This window comes from Falco biarmicus, chromosome 16, assembly GCF_023638135.1.
Source record: "Falco biarmicus isolate bFalBia1 chromosome 16, bFalBia1.pri, whole genome shotgun sequence".
NCBI classification, from domain to species: domain Eukaryota; kingdom Metazoa; phylum Chordata; class Aves; order Falconiformes; family Falconidae; genus Falco; species Falco biarmicus.
The window spans coordinates 9,561,344-9,587,536 of NC_079303.1; the positions used below are offsets into that span (position 1 = coordinate 9,561,344).

A 26,193-nucleotide genomic window follows, 5' to 3' on the forward strand; every position below is an offset into this window, starting at 1 on the left:
CAACTCCTCTTCTGAAGAATAAAAACACTGAAGTGAGACTGATTTATTTTGTAATCAAGTGATTAAGTGAGACTGACAATTGTGGCAGAAATAATTTCGAAAAAAGAAAGGAGCCAAGACTTTTGTACTTTCTAGTCTTCAGTGCATAAAAAAATACAACATAAAGAAGCTAAGCAAGAAAAAAAAAATTAGATACAAAAACAGTACGAGCAGAATGAAATATTCTACACCAGGAGTCCTCAAACTACGACCCGTGGGCCAGATATGGCCCCCCAGGGTCCTCAATCCGCCCCCCCGTATTTACAGAACCCCCACACCACCACCACCACCACCGGGGGTTGGAGGGGGAAACCAAGCAGCCGCAGATGACTTCCGGCCACCTAATCCGCGCGCCGGCCCCCTGTTTAGAAAGTTTGAGGACCCCTGTTCTACACAATACGTTTGACTGATCTTTAAGGTTTAAAACCTTAACCTGGAAAAACATGAGACCAAGGCCTAGGATACTACTTCTTAACAAGGTCTCAGTGCTTTAATATCATTGTCCAAGTTTTGCTTAATTGAAAAAACAAAAATGAAAGTTAGCCTCACACCGACTAGTTTTGGACAAATGTCTTTCTCCTCGCCCTTTCACCTCAACAGAAAGGCTATCCAGAAAATCACCAGGGGACACGCAAAATCTGGAGGAAGGACACGAATAGCAAACAGAAACTCCTTTTGCTTTAAAGGTCCATCTTCCTTTTAGACTTGACACTTTCTAATTCTCACTTGAGATATACACATGGCAGAGTATTATAGAAAAATATTTGAAAGTCTCACTTTAAAATCTATTTTCGAAAAGCAAATGCAGAAATTTTTTTCCATACCTGTTGGATAGCAGGTTTGTGAGTACGGCACTGAAGATGCAGAGCTGCTACAATTTGCAATGGATGCGGCAACGCTTTGAGTCCCTTGCTGAAGTGGCAGAAGAGAAGCCACAGGCTGGAGTGTGTACGTGGCTCCCGTTGGAAGCGTCTGGAGTACCGGAAAGGCAGCCCCTTTATCTGGAAAAGCTGGGGAAGCCCCTTGCCCTGGCAGCAACCCAAGTCGTCCCTGCTGGATCCAAGTGGAAGGGACTGGAGTCGGACCTAATCTTTGTGCTGGTGAAGTGCTGGGGGCTCGGCACGAGGTTGCCGTGTAGGAGTAAGGAGGGAAAACACCTTGACCGTAAAGTTGATGAAACTGTCCTACAGTCAGCAGTCCTGCAGTGGGTACAAAATAAAGCGAAACAAGTGTTAAGGAAAGGAGTTTTCACAGGCAAAGAAAGGCAATATGAGGAGCCAAGGCTCTACAACATGATTTGGGAAGACTGCCTTTGCTCCAGCATACTTAACCCAGAAAGGAGACTGTACTCTTAGACCCGAGCATGCAGTAACTGCTGTGCGGCACACGAGTGAAGCGCCAACACAGGTGTCTGCGTAGCATTCAATCTCCTTAAACTGGCAGTAACGAGTTACCCATATTTAGAAATGTGCCATACATCGGAAAGTGTAGTAACTTACTAAACCAAACAAAAGCAATTTTGAAAGTACTGTGTGTTAAATCAGACAATACATTTTAAAAAAGGGACATCATAAAGCAAGATTTGACCAAACTCCACTACTGACAGCTCACAAACAGCTAAGGGAAGGGCAATGTCAAAATCCTCCAAAGGACTTTGCAAGTACTTTATGACAAGTCATTTATTTGGTCAAGAAAAAAAATTCAAAGCCAGTTTTTCCTCAGTCAGCTCAACTAGTTCAGTGCAGACTAAAATATGCCAGACTTTGCCATTTTGTTATTTCCTAGATAGTCCTTTTATTCTTCTCTATTATTTTACAGTTTCCTCTCTCAGACAGGTACTGTTTCATGAAATGGTATTTGCTTTTATACCATGACAGCCCAATTTCTGTTTCGGGGCCTTTCTTGAAACACTGACAGTAACACCCCGAACGCCTGCGCTCATTGATTTCTCTAAGAACTACTGCATTTGTGACTCCCCTGCAGGATTGCATTTAGCCATGAGAATTACAAGTTTCAGGATGGTTCACATCAATAGGGTTGATCTAGAAGCCAGGCTTTCTCAGACCTGTAGTTTCCAATTCTCACTCAAAAGGTTTTTTAAAAAAAATAGCCTCACATTTACCTCTGGCACTCCTCTGACGGACGCTAATTCAAGAAATCAGTAACATACAGTCATTATTCTGCAAGTTCACATTTAACCATTAAGAATCACTAAATAAATACCAGCTGACCCTGAAGATTTGCTAAGACTTAACGTATAGGACCGTTTATTTCCTGTTCAGTACTTTCACCATTTATAAACAGAGAAGGAACAGGGGTATGAAAATCCTTTTGTTTATATTTTACCTTTGGATAGGGACATGAAGATTATCTAGTTCTAACACATACACAAGACACCACAGGATGCCAAGTTACCCACCTCCCGTTGCTGTCCAGGAATTGTTCCTGAATGTTTAACACAGCGTTACACGCTGCAAGACACTGGGAACAGACTGACGCTTTGCAAACACAAGTATCTCTTATCTATCAAATTACCTCACATTTACAGCAAAGACGTGTCCCTAAATAGTCAGTACAGAGCGCAACAGTGCATTGTCAGCCTGTCAGAACTTGACTGCATAGAAACCCCAGTGTTTTCCTTGTTCGTCTTTCTAGAAAATGAGACTCCTAGAGCAAAAACTCTGAAACTGCAGCCATCAAAACAGAGGACAAAAAATGAACAGGTCATCTCTTTCTAATAATTTCCTTTACCAATGGTCTGCATTACATCAAACCACATGTCACTGAAGTCTGCAATGACTCACCTTAGCCTTAACAACGTTAACATCAAGTCATTACTTTAAATGCTTCCTAGCCTCCCTACCGAAATAAGTTCCATCCCTTCTCCGATGCTTCATTTTGTTTTCTTGGTATTGCACGTGCAGTTCCACACACATCACGGAAAACACCACTTGAATTAGATGACAGTCCCTACCCTGACACAGTAACCACGAGCATGGTGATACCCTACTCTGCTCTAAATGCCAGCCGGTGCTGCAGAGAGCAGTACCGTCAACTGCTTCTCCCCTTCCCCTGGTCGCACAGTCCTGCCGCTCCTCCTACACCGCGCCTTACAGCTCTGCACCCACGGGGTGCATCACCCGGGTCCAGGAGCCAGCCACAAAAAGGCTGTTGAAGTCTTCTCCGATCGTTGCGCTGAACCAACATGTTGCTGTATCAGCTGCAAGGAAGATGACAGTTAACACGCCACCAAAGGAATGGGAAGCAGGAGTGCTCTTCTGGCAGCAGCCCACAGTTAGAGCAGCCCAAGAGCACTGCAAAGCAAGATATTCACATCTGCCTTACACAGCGCCAGCTACAAAGCTTTCGGGCCGATACAAAACGTGTGGAATAATCCTGAGGGCTCAGACTTGTCTTGGGAAAACTCAGATCCTCTCAAAGAGCATTAGAAAAAAGAAAACACGTTCTAGAGCTTTTCAGCAGTATTATTTTCTAATTAGCTCTCACCTACTCATGCAATCCGTTTTAAAAACTGCATAGCTTGTGAATTCTTTTTCAGGAGACAACCGACAAAAATCTTACTACCAGGTCTTGCCTCCTTTGCACAAAACTAACACGATGCTCTAATTATCACTTCACAAGACTCACTGTTTCGCACACAATTAATGACAGCTTATTAAGCACCCCTACTGATGGGCATCCTTACCGACGGGCATGAAGCGGTAACGTTCATCTGGTAGAGCTGTGCCAGCTCCACAGAGATCGGGCAAGGGTGTTCTTAGTGTAGTACGCAATGGAGACTGTACTATAGTCTACAGGCAGCCTGAAATACATGTGAACCATGCTACTCATGCTTACTGGCAGCAGATCTACCTGCATAAACAACGACAGCTTCCCTACACCAGGTGAACTGAGATGCCACCGGCAAGGACAGGTAACCCTTCTCCCTCAGGGGAGTGCTGATTTCCAAATCCCATGCCACCCAGCGCTTCTCAAAAACCCACCAAGGCCCCACACGGCCCACTCCGACTCACCAGGCCTGTTGGCATTGCTGAGCGTCGAGGGCGGAAGCAGCGGTTGCCCGGCCAGTGGCGTGCCAAGCAAGCGCTGGAAGCGGTTGGGTGGGCGGCTGGTCACATCCAGGCCCGCTGCCATCTTCGCCTTGTTGCCTTTCGTCAGGCGCTTCAGGTGGACGAGGAGGTCGTGGCGGTCGCGGCGAAAGTGGGGGCTGCGGAAGCGATGCAGGGGCCCGGTGCCGTTGCCACCGTTGCCTTGTCCACCCTCTGGGCCCGGCCCCAGCACACCGCTCCCCGGCAACACCCCCACCTTGCGGAAGCCATAGAGACTGAGCTGTCGCATGAAGCTGCTGAAGTTCGTGGTCTTGAAGAAACCGGCGGCTGCCGCTGCCCCACGGCCACCCGGCTGCGCGGCGACGGCCGGCCCGGCGCCCAGCAGCTCGCACTCACAGCGCGGCCGGTTGATGACCAGCCCCCGGCCGGAGGCGCCCCAGCGAACGGAGCGGCAGCGCGGGCTGTTGACCAGCCGCCGCAGCCTGGCGGGGAAGGTGTCGGCACTGACGGGGACGGGCTGCTGCGACGCGTCCGTGTCGGTAGGTGGCGCCAACGCCGCGCTCAACCGCCGCCCCGCTCCTCCGCTCCCCCCGCCACGCGCCGAACGGCACGTGCCCCGCCTGCGAGGCGCCGCCCGCCGCGCGCGGCCCCCGGCCCTCAGCCCCGCCGCGGCGCTGGTCCGCGCAGCGCCCCGGTCCCTCGGCACGGCACGGCCGCAGCCCGGCCCCCCCTCAGCTCGCCGGTGCCCTCAGCCCCGCCGCCCCCCTCAGCCCCGCCATCCCCCTCAGCTCCCGCCGTCCATTCAGCTCCCCAAGTCCCCTCAGCCGGGCCATGTCCCTCAGCCATCCCCCTCCGCCCCGCCGGTCCCCTCGGCCACCCCCTCCGCCCCGCCGGTCCCCTCACCCCGCCGGCCCCTCAGCTCCGCTGCCACCAGCATCTCCCCTAGCTTCCGTGAGCGACCGGGCGGCTGAGGCCCGGGGCCGAAAGTTGCCGCTCGGGGCGGCCCCGCCGCCAGCCCGGAGCCGTCCCGGCGGCAGCCTGGAGGTCCTCGAACCACGGCGCGGGCGGGCGCCGGGCCGTGGAAAGCGGCTGCAGGCGGGGCAGAGCGGGGAGCACGCGTTCCGCAGCCCCGCGCCCCGCCATGGCTGCCCGCCGCACCGGGACCGCGCGCGGGAAAGGAGGCGGGGCCGCAGGGCCACGTGACACCTCGCATCCCAGGGAGGGGCGGGGCGGGGGCGGGTTCTGCTGAGCAGCCGGACCTGCCCGGGCCGCTGCGCTGTCGCGGGGTGCGGGCGGCGGGGACGGAGGGGACGGACGGGGGCGCGGGTGGCGGGGACGGAGGGGACGGGGGGGACAGAGGGGGACGCGGGCAGCGGGGGGCTGGGGAGCTGCTCCATGTGCCGGGGGTGCACCGGGCTGGTGCTTACCCCGCCGGGAGGAATGCTGCCGGCAGAGCAGGTGTTGCAAAGTGTCGGCTTAAAAACCACTGGCAGTTCACAAAAGGAAAAGCAAATTTATGAGGAGCGCAGAGGAACGCGGAACAAATCGGGAATTGTGTCACATTTGCCCTAAACCCCCCCAGACCTGTGCAGCTCTGATCCCCACGCCAGAACAGATCAGGTGGGGTTAAAATGGGGCAGAGAAAATCAGCAGCGAGGGTAAGAGCTAGCTTCAGCGGAAGGAAATAACTGAAGAAGGAATCTTCAGAGGGGCGGTTATTGTATAAAAACATAGGTAGTAAAGTTGTAGTTAGTGTAAAGGAGGCAAGCACGACTACTGGAGGTTTTCAAATAGGAGAAATCAAATCAGGTACTTAACCACAGGGAAACCGGGGAACTAATTGCCACAGGATGTTTTGGGTACCACAATGTTACTTGGCTAAGGGAGGGTGTGGGGGTGTGCGTGTGTGTGAAGAAAAGAGAGAGGAAAAAAGAAAAAGAACAAGATTAGCTATATTCACAAAGGCCAGAACTCTTAAGCGGCACCTTTGTCACTGCGAGTGCTTGCACTGTGCGCTGGCACAGCTCTGAGGCGGTGCCTGAGCTGCACTGGTGCAGATCTGCCCTCTCCTCAGCCTTGTGCTGCCAGCTGTGACTGCAGGCAGACTGCAGGAACCAGCAGAACCATCCTTACCGCTGCAGAACAGGAATCTGCTACGAACCAACAGGCAAAGAAGAGCAGGGAGCCGGGGAAGGAAGAGTGTGGTGATCTCTCTCTCTGCTTGCATCTAGCCCACAGGTCACCAGCAGTGGCGGAAGAAAATGACATTCCTCTCTCTTGGCTGCCCTCAAAGCAAGACAGTAGCGAGAAGACTGAGCACCTGTGTGTTTCGTGACCTCAAGTACATTATCTTGGAGTTGTCGTAAAATTTCTTAGCAAGAAGGTACAAACCCAAACCTCTTCTTTACCTAAAGTCGTCCTTATTGCTTTGGTTTACAGCACAGCCCCTAACCACCAAGGCAAGTAAAAGCGCAGTAAGTTCCAGAAAGGGGGCAAAATTGAATAAACTGATGGGAAACCGTTCCTATTTTTAAACTGAAAGTAATATCCCTCTGCTCTTCCGCATAGCTGAAGTGAGGAAAATGGTGTTTGGGCGGGGTGGCTAACAGAGTTTCACACTTCAAATTAAACCAGAAGCAGAAATTTTGTCAATGTTGTCATCAAAGCTAAATCCAGCACCACAGAAGGATGTTGCTTTACCCAAGGAATTAACGGCCTGCGATTCTAGTAACCTCATGCTGTCGTCTTCCCAAGAGGCTTTGCATTTTTTTTCCCCTCGGTAATAATTTATTAAGAATTATGTTGCTCAGTGTAAACAGCTAAAACTTAAGTAAAGCATACTGAATGCAAATCTGAAAAATCCAGAAAAATGTCCACTTCACAAAAAATTCTTCTCGGCATTCCTGAGGTTGTCTTTTGCATTACTTCAGTGAAATGAATCTGGGTTTCTCTCCCCCTGTGCAGCGAGAGTGCCAGAAGACCATGACTACCTGATGGTGGGACAGGTGAGGTTTTTAGTGTATCATCCGTAACTCAGGGCAGAGCCAGCAATACGTAGTCCATAACTGAAATGCAGAGCATGATTCCCTAGAACTAACACACAGAAACATCGGTCCCTTTGGTACCACTGGCCATTCTTGACTTCAGCCACAAGAGCGGATTCATTTGCCACTTCATGGTCAGTGGGTTAAATTTGGTCCTGAGGACTTTAATCGTTACTTTGCTGTCAAAGATTGTTATTAGCCAAAGGTGATGGGAGCTGCAAGAAGAAATAGCTTATTACTAATTTGTGTTATGGACTCAGTGCTTTCCTTCTTTTTCACCCATGTGAACTCAAATTGCTGTTAGCCCGCACGCCCCTATTTGCCATGTACCATGGCAGTTACTCCCTGGTGTCTGCCTCTCTCACAGCTGTGCCTTTCTCTGCAGCTAGCTTTCTTCCTCCTTCCCTGCTGCGGGACACCAGAGATGTCCCTATTTTACACACGAGAAGGTGGGCCTTTGCCAGAAATTCATAATCCTCTTCTCCTGCCAGTGCTTAATCTCCATTCCAACCTTTTGTAATAACCTCCTAGTTTTCTGTGTTTCCCTTGCTTATACATATATATATATAGTAAAAACCCCTACCAACTGAACGATGTAAATTACACATTTTGCAAACTGATTCTGCAGAGCTGAACAAAAATGGTATTGTTAGCTTGTCTACTGTATGTCAGGGCAAGGACAGCTGCATTTCCATGCGGTGTGCTGACCCTGACTACCATCCAAGGACATACTACTGTTAGTAAAGGCAGCACTTAATCCCTGGAAGGTCTTACCAGGTTAAGTGGAGGAATTTTCATCACCTGGAAAATTTAAATCAATGTGTGCTTTTGTTCAGCTACCAGTTAGTTGAGGAAGTGACCAGTTTACGTTATCAAGCCTGTAATTTGAAGAAGGCCAGACACGCTACGTACAGTCACCCTTCCTGGGCTGAAAAAGTCCACCTCTAAATGCATAAGAGGAATGTACATATATACTATAAAGCTGGAAAATAACTGTTCTTACCATGATTATATGCTTGTTAGATCTGTGAGTGGTAAGAAGTGTTGCTGTAATTAGTTTTAGTTTTGTTAGGAAGGTAACAAAGAAAGTTGAAAAACATTCCCTAGAGAATTAACATTTTGGAAGAAAAGTGATTTTTCTTACATTTTTTTTTCTAGTTAAAGAAATAATTAGCTAGTGCAGAAGGATGGATATTATTTTCTTATTGATGTATAGCAGTACAAATCTTTGAGCTCCAGACCTCTTGTAACACAGCTAAGGCAGAGTCTCCTACTACTACATTTTAATTTGTTCTGAATCAACATAAGTAAACATTGAATATTTCTATCCATGTCATCTTAATTAGGAAGGAAAGAAGGACCTAGATGCTTTGCTAATAAGTCAGATAAGGCGAAACTCAAAACTGTTTTCAGATTTGACAAATTTTGACAAATAATCTCTATTTTTAATTATGGATGGGATTAGGTCTGGAAGCACGAGCATAGTACAAGACAACCAACTTTCCTACTCGGCTGACTCATCTGAAACTATGGAACATGACAATTTTAGAACGGGAGCCTAAGAACATATCATCAGCCCATTTTTCTCAGTTCTGTTTTAAGTGATCTTTGAAAAGCATAGTTAACTTCTGTTTCATGTGTTAATACCACATTAAATTGCCTTATTGCTTTGTGACGTAGAGAAACTTTGGTGTTGACTTCTCTGATTTATTTCAATTTTTTTTTTTCTTGTAAGCTTGAAAAAAGGATATTCCACTGAAGTAAGTTGATTGCAAGCAGTTTCAGTAATTGAATCCCTAGATAGATGTCTTTATGCTGGGAGGTTTTGTTCCACTATTAATGGATTTTTAATTCTGAAACAGTTTAATTTAAAACCGTTGCCATAAAACATGTTAGAATTCTCTATTTTTGTGGCAGGATTTTTTTTTTCTTTTAATTTTTTTCTTTCAAAAAAACCCCCCTTTTTAAAAGCTGAGGTTTAAGATGATATTTTTACACTAAGAAATACTGTAAAATGTGTTCTGAGACATTAGAAAGATTTCTACAGGATAGACCTGTTAAGACTATCATGCTGTCAGTCTGTTGCAGTGTTCGCCAGTACTAAAATGACTGCATTTAAATAATATTACAAGTAACTGAGGTGTTTTTTCAGTGGGAAGAAAAATCCTTTGTGACCAAAATGTAAACCAAAGACCTATCTTCCACAAAGTTCAGAAGTCTGTGGCTATCCAACTGCACAGCAGTCCTGTCATCAGAGCAGCTTACCTAAACTCAGCACCTGTTAAAGGGGGATGATGAACTTCTGCCCCTTGCTTCCTTTAATTGCACCCTCTATAAAACCGGTTTCATTTCACTCCCTGCTGTTCCCTGGTGTGGGGTCAGCAGGATGCAGACAGCACCCTTCTGTGCTGTGAATTGGGGTCTGGTGGGTGAGCAGTCTGCGGGGGGGCGGGCAGGAAGGGTACCGAGGTGACACCCCCCAAGCCCAGGGCACACTCGCTCCAAGGACAGGCAGCCCCCCTAAGTCAGCATTTGAGAACCAGAACAGAAGATGCTGGTGAGGGCTCCCAGCATAGGGCTCTACTCCATTGTCTGTGGAGGAAAGAGGTTTATGACTTTGATGTTTATCAAGATGAGTGCTCTATAAATTCATGCTCCCAAAAATTCATGCACTACTATCATGATTTTTGGGTGCAGAGCGCAGGAATTTAGTCGGTGGTCCTAATCCACCCAGCTAATGCATCTTAATAAAGTACTATCTGTCAGCTGAGCTACAGCAGCAACGGGTGTGTTCTGGTCAGCCTGAGTTGCAAAGCAGTTTGGCTAGATAAGCATCTTCTGATACAAAAAGTTTTAAGGGTAGGACAAGCCTTACATGACTGTCTCTTGTAATTATCCATTCATACAGATCTTCTTTTTTGACATACTTTGGCAAAATTTTGAAGTGTTCCCAAGATGTAGGACAAGTGGCTGGATCGTAAGAGCATAGATATTTCAGATCCAGGTGGGTAAATATCTGAACTACCTCAGGCAAGATAAACCCAAAGTTTTGTTCCTCACAGATCAATCACACAAATGAAAAATTATCGTTATTGTAATATGACTACATGTAAAATGGCAAACAAAATATGACAATAGGGAAGTCAGTGGCTTTGTTACATGCTCATATAATCTGGTCCTTAAAAGCTATCTCCTGGCTACATCATTGTTGCAGTGAAATTCATTGCTCTCTTTACACATCTTTGAAACTCTCATGTATCAATGGCTATGAGATCAGAGTATGATCATCTTCAAGGAAGAGTTGGTAGCCCACTCTTCGCCAAGGTTGTAGAATGACCGAATCAGGACTTCTATACTCGTATTGTCAGGAATTTTGTCTGATTTTGTATTTGGGGGAGTAGGGGGTCGTGGTTGGTTTGGTGGTTGTTTTTTTTAAAGAGGTCATCCCTAGAGGATTCTTAGCTCTTCCTAAAGTTAATTTCCTCTGAAATCAATCCAAGTTAAAGGCATTCACCATCACGCAGAATGTGTTCTTAAATTCCTATATTCAGTTAATCCTGTGATCATGCTCAAGAAGGTCCTCCACTGAAGTCAGGGCAGGTACAACAAAATGAGAATTCTGGATTTGGCTTCATTGTCCAAATTCACAGTGTCTGGGAGATGAATAAGCCAGACTGATACTTACAACGATGCATAGCCATTCTCAAACAGTTTAGCATAATACGTTATTCCAAAATCTTTTAAACATGCCAGCATTTGGACATTTATATGGTTTTTAACAAAGAACTCTCTAAATGCATTTAAAACCATTTTAAGCCTTGTATCACTAAAAAGAAGACCGGAAGAATTAAGTTGCTGTGACTTTGCATTAGTGGCCATGACAGCATACATTCAGTTCTGACATTTACTGTTATTCCCATGACACCCATAAATATTGCAGACAGCTAGCTGGCTGATCACACATTGCTTGGCTTAGCTGCTTCTATAATTTAGGGGGGATTAAGTTAGCATTTGGAAACTAGAAACTTTTTTACATTTCATATTTATTACTTTGCAATCTTCAAAAGGAAAATCACCCCCCCACCATGTCCCGATCCATCCAGTGAAAAGTTCTTCAAAGACTAATAATTCCTATTGTTGTTAGTCAGTTCTCTAATATTACAGATTAATGTGGAATATCTTTTTCTGACTCCTGTTTGTGGCCTTGCCCATATGATTTCCTTCACAATATTTTGGGATGTATCATTTAATCATTCAAGGTCATCACAGACATTTTGCCTCCTGCAGCAGTGAATCCCACAGTTTACTTACACATGTTAAATATATTTCCCAATAATTGTAAAACACACCGCTTCTTTCCTTTTCTTTCTCTCCATTCACACTGCTAAATATTACAGTAAAAGCTTGTTTTTCCTGCTGCCTGCTACCATTTCAGCTAGTCCCTTTGTCTTAAAATCTTTGTTTTAGCAAATAATTTCAAATACAACAGTAGCATTGAAGAATATAAAGATGTCATATGTTTGATTTTCCGCTGCTCATTTAAAAAATACATTATCTGTATTGTTAACTTCTGGTGGAGGGGGGGCAGAAATTGATATTGCTATTTATGTTTGCTCCTATGAAGAGGTTCTGCCTACTCAGAGCACAGTAATTGTGCTCAGTAATTGAAGTATGGGATTATTTCAGGCTAATGTGTGTTTATTTACTTCAAGTTAAATTTCATCACTGCTACTTCTATTTCCCTCTGAAATATTTCTTAATCCTCCATAATTTTACACCATCTCTGCTGAAGCACTCTTCTCCAATAGTATTACTGACTGCACTGTTTCTGTCTTCTTCCTTTCGCACATCAAATGTCTGGGACTTTTTGGTTTTGTATTAGAAGTTTAATTTGTATCTAATGCAGATTTGGACCATTATATAAGATACTGAGCCAGAGTCGTGTGGCTTTTGTGATGAGCAGTCCTGTCTCACCAACCTGCAGGTTCTAGGAGTCGACAAGCATATTGATACGGGCTTGACTGCTGGTTTTCCAGAAGGCTTTTGGCAAGGTCCTTCACCAAAGGCTCTTACGGAAATTCAGACATTATAAGGAGGAAGGCAGCTGCATGGTTAAATAACTGGGTAAAAGACAGGGAACAGAAGAGAAGGGTAAACGTTCAATAAGTGGTCAGAAGGCTGTTTTTCGCCTTCACGAGCAACTTAGGAGTAGGTATCAACGACAGATGAGGTATCAGTCTTTACAAATAGTATGAAGTTATTCAGGATGCAGCAACTGTCAAGGACTGAAGAAGCTGCTAAGAAAACTGAGTAACTGTTTAGATGTATTTTGCACCCAGTTATTAAATGTGTTGCTTTATTTGCCTCATCTCATAAAGACAGAGTGGGAAAAAGCTCATAGAAGAACAGCAAAGATCACGGGTATGGAGTATCTTCCATGTGAAGGAAGACTGTGCAGACCAGGACTCTTCAGCCCAGAAAAGCTCCAATATGTGACAGAGGCATATAAAACCATAAATAGCCAGAGAAGTTTATTGTTTATTTTCTTTCCCTGTGGGACAATTAGGGTTCAGCCAATGAAGCTCGCAGGAGGCAAGTTCACACTGAACAAAACAGGGTGAATCTTTATACAATATGTAGTTAAACTGGTGGAAAGCCTTGCTGTAGGATGCTATGAATGATAGCATTTACACGATCTCAAGAGGACACTGTGTAAAAGCCTGGACAGGAAATCCTGTTGAGCTATTAAATGCAAAGATTTTCCTGAATCCCTCTGGAGAGGTCCATAAGCTGCACATTCTTGGAAGAGTGCATACCAGGAGGTGTCACTGGAGGCTTTGCATCCCCAGGCACCTGCTGGTGGCCACGACTGGCGACAGGACACAGGGTTAGACACGGTGCAGCCATTTCTTATGGTCTGCTCCCCTCAGGACACTTGGAACAGCTTCTCTTCTTAAGCGACAGCAGATGTTGTGCCTAACTGATGATATCCCAGTCAGCAAAGTTACAAAAAGACCCGTCAGCTGTATATTGAGGCCAAGAAAGTTCAGGCTGAGACACAGGTTTTAAACACGTAAGGTCATTTCTGTTTGGAAGCCTTAGTCCAGCCGCAGCACGCTCCTGCTCACTGAAAGCTTTGGAAGCAGCTAAGATTTCCCTGTGGCTGCTGAGCTCAGCAGAACGGGAACGGTTTGCTCCTGCGGACTGTCCTTTCTTTTGCTAGCTGCGTGCTTCCCAAATCCCTCCCTGCTAATGAGGGCCACAGAGAGGCCACCAGGACCCTTCTAGTTGTGAAGGAGAAGTTGAGTAATTGCTAGCTGCATGTGCCCCTCTCTCCGTACCCTTCCCAGCAGGTGCGCTGGCTCTTCCCTTGCTACGCAGCCCCTCCTCGCTTCCCCAGTTGCTGCATTGCTGCCCCTACCAGACCTTGGGAGCTCTCCTGATGTTGTAAACTGAAGGAGGGTGGCTATCCTCATTTCCCACTCTTGCTATTAATCCTACTCCTCTGTCCTTGTCGAGATACTATTTCCACCTTCGCCCTGCTGATCTCCCACCTTCCAGGGCCGATGTCGCCCATGCAGCCGCCCCTGCCAGGCACCACTGCCTGCACCTGCCTGTGGCTCCTGCTGCTCTCCGCAGACCTCACCTTGCCCCCTGCGGAACAATGGGGCTTGCTGGGCTTCTTTGCCTCTGCTCTGTTTTCTTCTGCCTGAGCTCTAACTGGGGAATTGTTCCTTGCTTTGTGCTTAAGGTTAAGAAGCTGAACTAGTTCTCCAGGTGTTCCTTATTGAAAATGTCCCAAACCCAAAAGTAGTTAAGTATTTATATGCCCCTTGTTACTCCTGAAAGCAAAAGGAAAACACACTTTCCCTACCATTGTCCCTGTTTGACATTTGCCATAGCAAAATTTACAGAGGACTTTGGTGTATGGCCCATTTGTGCATCGTATTTTTAATTTGGAAACCACAAAAAACCCAAAGTCTCATTGCCATGAAAAAGTAATGCTCAAATCTGTAAGAATATAAACCATACCTTATAAAACAAGCTCTGCTTTTCTCTCACAGCTCCCATCTCAGGTTGCTTTCACTTGGTCCTTAGTGATAAAACGGCACCATAAACTTGTTTTATGTCCTGCTCTGTAGTAAAGCACAGTGCAGTAGGTGGCAGACACAAGAAATTTATATTCTTAGTCACTTCACTGTGAAAGGTATTAATGACAAATGAGAGCAGTAGCCTCAACATGTCAAATTTATAAACAGCAGAGAAAATGGAGATGGACCAAAGTAAAGGTATGAAGAAAAGTTCAGTCTTTACCAGCCCCTGAAGACTGATGGTGTGATTTGCCTCTGAGTGGTGGAAGGGAGTCAGAGAGGGTCTTAGACTTCCTCTTGTGCTATCCTCCTGCAGATGGCTGGGCTCGGGGCTGGTGGGTGTGCACGTGTTCTTCGCAGAACTCTGCAAGCGAATGCTGAGATGTGGTGCTAGAAGACATGAAGCTCGGTGCTCGGCAAATGCTGTGTCTGCAGCTCACTGCTTGCAGGTCCCGATGCAGACGGAAGTGGCAGGGTGAATGATGCATCTGATACTGCAGCTGTGACTAGCTGTGGCTTTGGAAAGAGCAGAAAACTAGTCATGCAGTAAGTGTGCCTGAAGCTTTGATCTCCCTATAAAATTATCACTTTTCTCCACTATTGAAAGAGACGTACCACATATGCATTAAGCCAAATGGAAGAGAGCATTAGTTTTTGGACTGTCACCGTCTTTAAGCACCAGCAAGAAAATAGGAGTGTGTTTTCCTGCTTCAGATACTACAGATTCTGTGGGACGTTGACATTTTCTTACAAGCTGTCTGTGAACTTACTCAAGAGAAGGGCAAGCTAATGAGGCAAACATTGTTTGCCTTAAGTGTCTGTTTCTCCTGTGTGTCCGGGGGCTGTGACACAGTCCTGCAGACCAAAATGCAACCCCCAACAAACACTAACGATAAAAAAGGAAAGTATACAGAAAAATCCCTTACCGTCTCGGAGATTTGCTTTTCCTTGCTCTTTCTTCTTACTTCCTCAGCGTTTTCCACATGAAATCCCGTGGCTTGACTGTCACACCATGGAAAAACAAGCAGGGCCAGTCTTTCACGTTCCTGCACTCAGCATGGTCCCCACAGCTATTTTGATGAGAATCGTGGGTGGGCGGGAGGGGTGAGCTGAGCCTGGGTGGCCGCTCTGGCTTCCAGATGAAGCTGGATCTCCCTGGTACAAGAGGCAGTCGGCGGCTGCAGAGCCTGGACAACTGACAGACCACCCTGAGCCCCCTAACCAGAGAGCTCCAGCCATGGGAGGGATAATAACAGACACCCAGTTGCCTCCCTCTGGAAAACTAAAGGAAGAGGAAAGGCTAGCGCAAAGTTTCTGGAGGTCATAATCCAAGAGCTCTGGGGCATCCTGCTGTCAGTGGGAAGAATTAGTGGCTGCAGAAAAAAGGGATCAATGCAGAGGTCAAGAGTAATGTGGAGAGCTACACACACAGAGCGGAGAGGAGGGAGGGCAGACAGCCTGGAACGTGCCTGGGTCATAGATGAGCATGAACCAGGTTTTGGTTCGGCCTTGTGGACATCAAGGAAATGATGTGGCCCTGTTGTATCCTGCATTGGCACAGCGTGTTGTCGGTTTTGTGCGTTGCCTGTGCTGCACCTCTCTGGCCCTGGCTGAGTTAGTGCACAGGCAGAGACCCCCTCTCCTGTCTGGCACGCCACATCCAGCACAGCCCCGACACAGCCTGCCTGCTTCTGGTTCTGCAGAAGCCCGTCTCTTGCCTGTGTGAGACCCTCTTGGGAAAGCTGGCCACCAGAAAAGGCCGTTTCCCAACCTGGGGAAGAAGCTGATAGAGCAGGGCCCTGCAGGTAACTTCAGTCAGCTTTGCATAGTCCTACTCAGCTTCTCCTCCAGCCCAGGGTGAGGATGCACAGCAAGGTAAAGAGAGAGAACACAGAGCTCAGAACAGATAGGATGGGCTACCTATGTAGCTGTTTGTGCCTTAATGGCATTTGCCACCGTGCAGGTGGCTGGAGAACCCAGATAGTGTGTAAGGCACCTTCTGACCTTCTTTAGTGCTGTGCGTGTCAGCTCAGCCACATGCACACAGTCATGCTTGCAGAAGGGGCAGGTTGACATCCAACACAGAAGTACTGTGTAGTATCATTCTGTGCAAAGCCCAGGGTGTGCATGGATGAAATACTGGTATTTCGCCATTCTGGTATGTATCTTAGTGACATAGTTCTGCACAGTTGCAAACAGAATTATAAAACAGGTTTCTTTCTACCTTTTTTTTTTTTTTTCCCTAAAGGTGTGGAGAAAGAAGTACAAAAAGATCAGGATGCTAACAGGCCTGTTGTCTCACCCCCTAAGAGATCAGCGGTAACAGCCACCAGGCTCCATTCACCAGGTAATTATGAACCAAAACCCACTGCTCAGGGAAGATTTAAACTTGTTGACTTTGCATCTCTTGTCAACACACTAAAGGGAGACCTGCTATTAAGTGAAGACTGATTGTGTCCAAGGTTCATTAAGCTGGCTCTGAGTACAGCAGGCTTTATCATACCAACGCATGAGCTGAACAGACTTTTGTTTTCTTTGTTACAACCACGAAGTCATCTCTCTGTCAAAACAAAGAGTTGTTGCTATTACATCTTTAAGGTCACAGGAACATTTAGGTTTATCATTACAATTTTCTTATGTAACAAGAGAACAGATAGGTATAGTGAAATAAAAGACACCTCAGCTACCTGGAATGAGAGTATACTGTATATTGCCTGGGATCTACTCTTACTGTTTGCAGAGACGCTGAATTTCCTGGGCTGTTTCCGTGCATGACTGGAAAAGGGGTTATCTATAGAATTAACCTTCGGAGTGCTATTGGGGCATTGTCAGCTTAGCCCTCAACATTGCGTACAAACACATGGGTTTAGCATTTCTGAAGAATACCTTTGCTTATTTACTAAGATGAAGGGAATTTATTTCTATTTATGTTTCCTACGTGTACATCAACAGATGTATAAGGTACCTAAAGGCTTTTCTAAGGCTGGCCTTTGGCTGATAACGCTTCTGAAATGCGTGGGCATGGTCCCAATGATTTCTTTGTGCTTGCAGTTTATCTCCTGTTCTGTTGCCTCAGTTTTTAGACTCTACTTAAATACTTCAAATGCCATCTCTACAGCTATATGATGCTTGAGTTGTTATTATGGGGAGCAGAACCCATGTTTCTTCATTTGATGGTAAAGTAAAAAAAATGTAGAACAGCTCTTTGGCTTCTAGAACATTCATCAAGAGTCTCTTCATGTTTACTAAACTCAAACTCTTCTTCCTCCTTCACACCCAACAAAATCCAGAAAATGGGAGGTTAAATTTAATCTTCCCAGCACCAACAGGATTCAGAATTCTTCTCCTCACAAAGCTACTAGGGTAAAACATGAACTTACCACTGTCTTCTGAACCATACAATTTTTAGGCTGTTAACTGGTGAGATCACCAAGAGAGATCCAAAGAAAAATGTGTTGTGCAGAGTGCCTGACCAGCAGCTCACCAGCATTTATAACAGTGGGACTCCAGTTTAAGCACCAGAACTGATTGTGGTGGTAGCAGCATGTTACAGAACAGCTGATTTGCTTCCACTAGAACTGGAAAGCAAAATGAAACAGAGGTATTTCTGTTGTCCTAAGGAGGCCTGCATTTCCACAGGTCACTTAATGGTTTTCAAGGCTGAAATTTTTGGCATATCCAATTCGTAAGTCCTCAAATGTTGCTTCATTGTCATGAGAGGCTGAGTAAGTGCCCTCTCTCCCACTGCACAGACTGATTTAGGATTTCTTAAGCTTGGTTGTCTGAAATTATGGCAACCTAAAATTGTTTATCACTGTAAGGATCAAATAGGAAGGTAAACCTCATCTTTATTTTTGAGAGTAGCCTTTAGCATTCTATGAAATGACAACAGCACTAACAGAAATAACAAACAGACAATGTTTTCACCTATTTAACAATTCCAAAACACAGTCAAAGCAGCCATTAAACAGGACAAGGCATAAGGGTAGCTGGGGCTAAGGGGCAGTAGCACAGCCTTTCCTCCATCAGGATCACAAACTTGTGAGGCATTTACTCTTTGTGATAGGAGAGCACGTGTCCTCCAGGTAACTGCCACACCTACATGTGGCCATGAAACAGGCTGTAAAACTTGGAGTGCTGTCTCTAGGTTGTGTTCCCTCTGTTACTGGCCTCCTCACATGCAGTTCTTTTAAATCAGTGCTGGTCTTTGACTGTCATGCAAATTTTTTTTAGCCTTGAATCTGATCTTTAGACTTTTGGTCAGTCCTCCTGCAGACTTGCAAGGAGTTTTGAGATGCAGAGTCTCATAGCGATATCTATTTTATCTATTGATGCAATCCCATTCCTGAAATATGTGTATAGGAACAGGTGTACATAGATGCAGGTGCTCTGTATCCACTCCATTTTAGGATGGTGCTGTCTGTTTCTGACATCTGTCACTCTACAGATTGCTTGTTATCAGTCCTCTGAAAGTAATTCTCTCACTTCCCTTATGAAAATGTCCAAAATTGGACAGTTAAAAGGCAAACGAATTGCATTCCCCATCTAAATCCTCATGGACTGTGTTAATTGTGAGTATATACTTGTCATGTCTCCTAGTTCAAACACAAGTAGATAAAAAAGACCTGGGAGTTTTGAAGTGGATCAAAGGGGTTTGGTGATTATTTCAGCATACACGAGGTCTCCCCCCTGGTCCCACCATCAGCAAAAAGGACATTCAGGATCAGGGCCAGCATCATTAATACATACCCTCTTTTGTGCAGAGCAACAGAAGGGAGACACGAATGGCAGAGTAAGCTTAGTAAGCTCTTTTCAGACCCAAATGAACTGAGAAATTCAGATTCATCCCTGAGGAGAATAGCACAATTTCATTTACAAGGACAGCTTATAATACTGATGAGGACAACACAGAGATGTGTGCTTCAAGTGTTCCAGTGAACAGGAAAGCTAGAAAGACAAAGCAACCTGATGGGATTCTGTTTTCATTAAAACTGGACTGATTTTAAGAGCTTCCCTTTACACTTCTCCCTATGCCTTTTGTTGTAACATCACCATGCTGCCTCAACAACCCAAGATTTTTATACTAGAAAGTCAGGTATTTGTGGCCGTTGCTCCTATGAATCTCTTATTTTGTGATAGTACCTACTGCCTACTGCCCAGCTGAGAGACCCTTTACATGAATGGAAGAATCTGTAAGATAATAGCATTCCTGAACAAAAAGGTGTACAGGCTTTAACTGTCATGAAAATGGATAGAGGGCAATGGCTGTGCTGGCTGAACTCTCTTAATGACTCTCTTTTCCTTTTTACCTTTTTGCTCTTTAATAACTCTGTTGGGTCCCGCTGCTTGTGGCGTTTTTAGTTCATGTTTCTGAATAAATATTAAGACCCCTCTATCAGCTCCAGGTTCCCAATATCTTATTCCCCAGGTTCGTCCTAATAGCCATCCGTGGTCATTAGGCTGCAGGATTTCTAGTACATAACGTGCTTACAGCTGCCAAGATGGGGGTCCTCTGTGTGTCTATCCCAGCTAGGAGCTGGTGGATTGCATCCTCTGGGTCCCCATGTTATATTTAAGAATCTATTTTTAATGGCTACGTCCCAGTTTGAAGCTATGGTTTCACATCCCCAATATGCACAGTAATAGTGATTAGGGAAATTGCAATAGCTTTTCCCTGGATTCGAACTGGGGCAGAGATAAAAAGGTTTTATTGTTCTTTCTCGTCGACCGGGTAGGTCTAGTTCATAAAAGACTAAATCTTCCAATTTAACTTGGAATTTTGGGGATCAAATATATCGTTATACCGAACTTCTATTGAATCTTCCCATCAACCTAAGGTCCAATTGAAGGGTAATGCTCTTTTTTTTTTTTTTTTTTAAAGTCATGGTAACCAATACCATTAATAGGATACTAGCTTTCATTTCCCCACTGTTCAGTACCTCTCTGCCTTCCTCGTCCACTCTTTTGCAGAGAACAACGGGATATCAATATCTTCTTGGCAGCAGCAGGTAGTCTTCAGGGGAATTTTGCTGTTATCCTGTCAATAATTTCCAAGGTCTAAAGAGTTAGTTATCTCTTAAATATATTTCCACCTGTTTGGTTGCTGTGTCCGTTTCCAGGCGAATCTTATAGTACACTGTCTTAAAACTCTGTACCAGTCTGTTTCATGTACTTCCCAAAGTTCAGGTACTGACAGTTCCCATCCACAAAATAATTTACAAATTTCCACTTGATCCTCTGGTCCCCTGGTACGTATCGAATCATTGTGACATTTCATACAGTAAGGTTGTCTCTTAAATGAAACACAGGACCAATCCCTATCACAATTTAGACATTGGCAAACAACCCAACATGAATGTCCGGAAGTGGGGTGTTTTAAGCAGGGCATTCCCCGGAGATCTCCTCTTCTGGGTGATTCGGGTATCTCCGTCTCTGTGTTGTTTTGCGGTCAGCCAGCAATGGTGAGACAGATAGCGATGTCCCAATAACGTCCTTCACACCGCCCCGTGGCTCAACATTGCTGCTCCGTGGGTGGCATAGATAGAGATAGAGAAAAGATTCTGCCAACTATACAAAGGAGGTTAACAATCTTTATCTAAGCATTAAACCCATTTACCATTATCAATAAACAGTAACAGGCAATAACTACAAATGACTAACAAGAACTACAAATCCCTAACAAACGTTAGCTAACAACTCAAAACTCAAACATGTCATAAGCTAATTTCAAAACATTATCATAACAGGATTACATAACAAAACACAATACAACATTTCTTAGCATATATAAGGTTTGTTTGTGGGGGTTAAGAATCAAGAGCCAAGAGGTGGGCATTTAAAGGGGTAAATTTTCATGCCCCTTTAAGGTTAGGCTGCGCATGCGTTTTCATTGTGCAGTTTTGGTCAGGGCATTAGCCTGAATCTTGACCAGGAGGGTCACGGACCAATTTGTTTGTCTCGCCACAAACAATCCTTATCATTTTGGAAAAGATGGGAGCAGGAGACGACACACTCTGTACGGTTTTGCTGTTCAGCCTTTGTCTCATTGTGACTACAGTAACCATCAGCATGTGCTTTTGTGAGTGTTTTTGGTCACGCCGGTACAGAAGAGTGGGATCTCTTCCTCGCAATCCGCCCCGAGTAGTGGAACCCATGGGATACCAAAGCAGAGTGCGAGAGACTGTTACATAAACAAAAGAAAACTGTTGATCTCCAGCAGTTACCATGTGACTTGTTATTTGTTTCTGTTCATTTTCGTTACCTCGTGAAGAAAAATACCAAGGACCAGACAGACTATCGTGGAGGGAACAGATGGAGTTACCACCCCGACATTATTCAGGACCGTGCTGGACTCACGAGTGAAGAAGCCTGTTTTCCACCTCACATGAGACTTTGCTGGACTGTCATTCTGTTATTCAACTTCTAGTTCATGTTTGTTAAGAAATTGTTATTTGTTGTTTACTGGTTGTCAAATGATTCATTGAATTTACATCTAACACACGGTTTTCAAAATAAATCAAAAGGGTTGGGTAATACATATAATAACCTACAAAAACAAAACCTAAAACCAACACTGATAACTCTACATTCCAGTTAAGTAATAAATGAACTATAAATACTATAGTTTCTTTAAACATTCTTTTTTTTTTTTAATACATATGCGTCACTATCATGGCTAGACTATAGGGATTTCGCATGCGCGGTCTTTCCAGATTGTTCCAGTACATTCTGTGGGGTTTAAAATTGCGCATGCGCATGTTCAAAGGCATACACGATAAAAGATGGCTGCTGGGTGTCCAGATGAAGTCCTGGACCCATTTCCCGAGCTTACCACTCCGGTAAGTTTGTTAATGGTAACATTTATGGCACTATGGCCAAATGACAGGTCCTTGCTTTCAGTGCAATGTTTTCTCACCATCAGACCGCCACGTCACCTGCCAGGGAGGAAGGCTCTGGATGGTCTAACCTGTATGGTTCATTATAAAGGGGAATCAAACCCCCCCTTTTTTTTTTTTTTTCTCGTTGGTTAGGCAGAGGGTGAGTTTTTCTGCTGTCACACATCAAGAACTTATGGTGGAGGTGGAAAAGTATAAAAGATGTTACCACATCCTCGTCTGTGCGTTCCTGATGGTTGTTTTCTTTGGTATTCTACTTGTATTCTTCATCAGCCTACATTGTTGTATGAATTGTTAATAGTTAATTATTCCCAGATTCCTGTTTGCTATTAAATTGTTATTGTGTTAACTATCTAATCTGTATTGTCGACTGTACATTTCGGCGTACTACTCGAATTTGTTTAACGCCATTGGGTGAAATCATAGTAGCAAATTGCATGTTAGTTATAACGTGTTGAATTAATCTTATAAAACATGGAACAGCACATGGCAAAAACAATAAGGTGGCTAATCCACATAACAAATAAAATAGGATTCGTTTTACCCAGGGGCTCCCGAGAAGCCAGGAAAACAAGTCAATATTCCAGTCTTTCCAAGTTCGGACGGGAACATGGGCTAACCTCCCTGTCTCTGATGTGATTTGTTTAACTCCCTCACCATTGCCATCAATTTTCAAATAACAATTGGAAACATTTCATTTACCACAAACACTTCCTTCTTCGGCTAGCAGGTAATCGAGAATCATTAGAATAGTTTGGCTCCTGATCTGTACTTACAGTTTGGATTTTACCATCTGGTATTAAGGATAATTCCTCCTTTCCTACCTCCTCTGCTGCTGCAGAGTTTCACCTGCACATCCCATAACAAGTCACTGTCATGGTAAAACACACAGATTTACATTAGTAGAACTACTACAGAGTGTATTTTATTTCAGTTTTTCTGCCAATATTCCCCATAGCCTTGCTGAGCAAGGGATATTGTTTTACCTGAACTAGGCAGGCCTTCCCCTTATCATTTTTACTGTAACAGGTAAAGCATTTTTTCCTTACCTGGAATTTATTTCCAGATATACCTGGTTAAAGATTTCTTTTCCACTTAAAGATTTTGGTGAATTTGGCAGTCTTACTTGTTTTCTTAGTTTGTACTTTAAAGGTTTCAGGATGTTTTCCTGGTGGCCAGCAGCTCCCACAACTGTAACAAATTCTTTTCACTGAAGTTTAACACCAAATAAGTTGGTTTTGTATTCACTAAAAATTCCACCTCATTTTTCCTAGTCCCTAGTTCACCAGAACCCCTTGTTGGTTCTTTAGCTCAGGGCCCTCTCGCTTCCAGTGTCCACTTTCCCTACAATATGCTCATTCGCTTCTGCCTGATATTCCTCCTCGGTCTCTGCTTCCTCTCCTCTACCAGTTTAGCACGACCCAGCTCTTCTTCTCTCACCTTCTGTACACGTCCCCTGTTCCTTCTATCAACTTTTCTACATCACGATTACCTTAGTAAAAATCAACTCAAACCTTTATCCAGGCCTATTCACAACCAACTTTCCAACATCTAAATTTCCCCATCCGAGATTCACCTTCACTCTCCTCAGACCCGCTGCCTGCCCTAGAGGGGCCGTTACCGGTCCCGTTGTGCTGCAAATGCTGCAGCAATCGGGGTGACATTGTCAGGTCCTTCTGCTCAATTGTCAGCAAGAGCAACCCCCTCCTCCCCACCATCAGAAGGGTTCGGGGCAGGAGATGCTCTTCCTGCTCTGCAGGTTACACAAGCCTGCCTCTGCTACAGCACTTCTGTTTTGACTCTTTCTGACCCTGAATGCAAATCTGCTCCTTGTTGCTTTAAGTCTGCGTTCTTACATACCATGCCTTCGCAGGCAAACAGCAAACACCCTGCCATGCGTCCCGCAGGACTCAGCCGCACCTTCGAGGGGCGACGGGGCTTTGTACAAACTCACCCCGATACTTTAACACTTTCACAGGGTCTAGATAGCGGCGGGAGGGGAGGGAGGGAGGTGGTAAGGGCTGCTGCGGGGGGGGGGGGCAGGGGGGGGCGGTGGAGGTATATACGGAGGGGGAGAGGTAGGGATCTCATCCTCACTTCTATTCTTCTTCTTTTCCCCCCTTTGTTTTCTTTTAACGGGAACAAAAGGGCCCTAGTTTCAGACCCTGCCCATAAGGAAGCATACTCACTTTCCTCCGGGCAAAAGGGGTCTTTTGAATTCACATATCTATTCAAAGCCTGGCATATCCAGTCTTCAGGTGGCCCGAAGACTGGTCGGTAGAGGTGGTTGCCCCTGATTTGTTTCCCACCCCAAACTTCCATACAGTAGTGTATCAATCTTACTTTACTCTTACCCTGCCTAGAAGGGTACGCATCCCAAAATTTTATCATGAGTCCTAGCGGACTCTCCGGTGGTATCTGTGGGAGCCTAATCTGGACCCCAGAACCACCCATGGGATCAGAGGGCTTGCTTTTCCTCTGTCCCATCTTCCGAGGCGCCTTCTTTCACTCGCGCAGTCGCTTCCCCTGGTTCGTGGCGCAGCCCCTCGCGGGGTCTGGAAACCGCACTACTGAGGGTCCGCACTCACTTCGCCCTCCCTGGGCGTTGCACACAAGCACGCTTCAGGATACCCAACCCCAACCGAATGGTTAACCGGCCTATACTCACGCGTCCTGCGTCTTCATTCGGGCTTCGTGCACGGAGGTTATGGGGTAACCGGTTTTATTTGCTTACTGTCACATTTGAGGTTCGTCGGTAAAGGGTTTGGCGTAGAAGCACCCTGACACGGGCCGCTTATCCAGCGGGGCGCCTCCCCTGCCACGGACCTCAGGCCAGACTGCCCTTATCCGAGTCCCGGCACCAAAATTGTTAGAGTTTACCTGTCCAATGAAATGACAGAGACTGGCCAATTAGAAAATGTGATTTATTAAAGCAAGCGACAAGTAAGCAAAACAGCGCTGGGCGGCCGGGGAGTCTCCTGCTCCACCAGCGGCGCGCAAATTCAAGCAAGCTGAGCAGCTCTTTTTATCTTCCCCGAGGTCGCTTCTGACACCTTCAGTAGCCCCTCTGCTGCTTCTGTTATCGTGGTTTCTCGTCAGACAGGACGTTCCCATGTTTGGTGCAGCAAGATAACATTGTGGACATGTCTCTTCTTGTTAAACAGGACGTTCTTAAGGCCACCACGATGGGTTCCTTCCTCTTGCTTACCTTGGTTGATCAGCAAATTACCTTTAGTTACTTATTACAGTACCAGCCCAGGAGAGAGGGGAGGCTGCTGCAGCCCCCCCCGGCTCCGGCCAAGGAAGTGTGTTCCAGTGGGCACACGCGTGCCGAGCGGGCATGCCCGCCACACACACGTGTGCATGCAGGTAGGGTCAGCGCTGGGTTATGCGGTGTACACACCCGCACAGGCAGGCAGAGGCAGCCCCCAGCCCCTGGTGCCTGTAAGCACGCCGCAGGGGGCTGCGCTTTTCCAGCGCCGGGTGGGCACCGGGGCCCGGGGGGCAGCGATCTCGCTCGGGCTCTCGGCAGCGGAGCTCGGCAGCAGCCCGGGCTGCGAGAGGGGGGCGGCTCGGGGGGCGCGGGGCCACCCGGGGCGGGGGGACACCCCTCCCGGCCGGCGGGCGGTCCGGCACCGGTGCCGCGGGCTGGAGCGACCCCGCCCGCCCCTCCGTCGGGGCCAGCCGGCGGCTGGAAGCCGGTGGCCGCCCCCCGCCCCCCCGCGCCGCGGTGCGCTCGCTGCGGGGTGCGCCGGCGGGGCCGCTGTGCCCGGGCCGCAGAGCCCGCACGGCAGCCGGGGAGGGCTCCGCCGTCCCCCCCCGCCCTGCCCGGGGGCGGCTGCGGGAGCGGCGCGGGCGAGCCGGGGGAGCTGCGGGTGACGGGCGCCCCCCGAGCGGCTGCGGAGGACGGGCACGACCGCGGCAGAGGCCGCGAGTGCGGCGTGAAGGTGCCGGTCAGCCGGAGCCGCCTCCCGCGGGGGGCCCGGGCTCGCTGCCGGGTCTCCGCGCGGTCGGGGCTGTCGCTGCCGAGGTTCGAGACGTTTCGCCGCCGCCC

General features: G+C 46.5%; 1 protein-coding gene across 1 annotated transcript; it reads right to left on the bottom strand.

The window, feature by feature from the left end:
* Positions 1-510: 510 nt before the first annotated feature.
* Positions 511-5,252, bottom strand: LOC130159862 (heat shock factor protein 5-like). Its single transcript, XM_056361894.1, has 4 exons — positions 5,091-5,252; positions 4,074-4,626; positions 1,021-1,238; positions 511-552 (listed from the first exon to the last, which is right to left on the bottom strand). Exons 1-4 carry the CDS (start codon positions 5,250-5,252, stop codon positions 511-513), a joined length of 975 nt encoding a protein of 324 aa, XP_056217869.1.
* Positions 5,253-26,193: the final 20,941 nt, after the last annotated feature.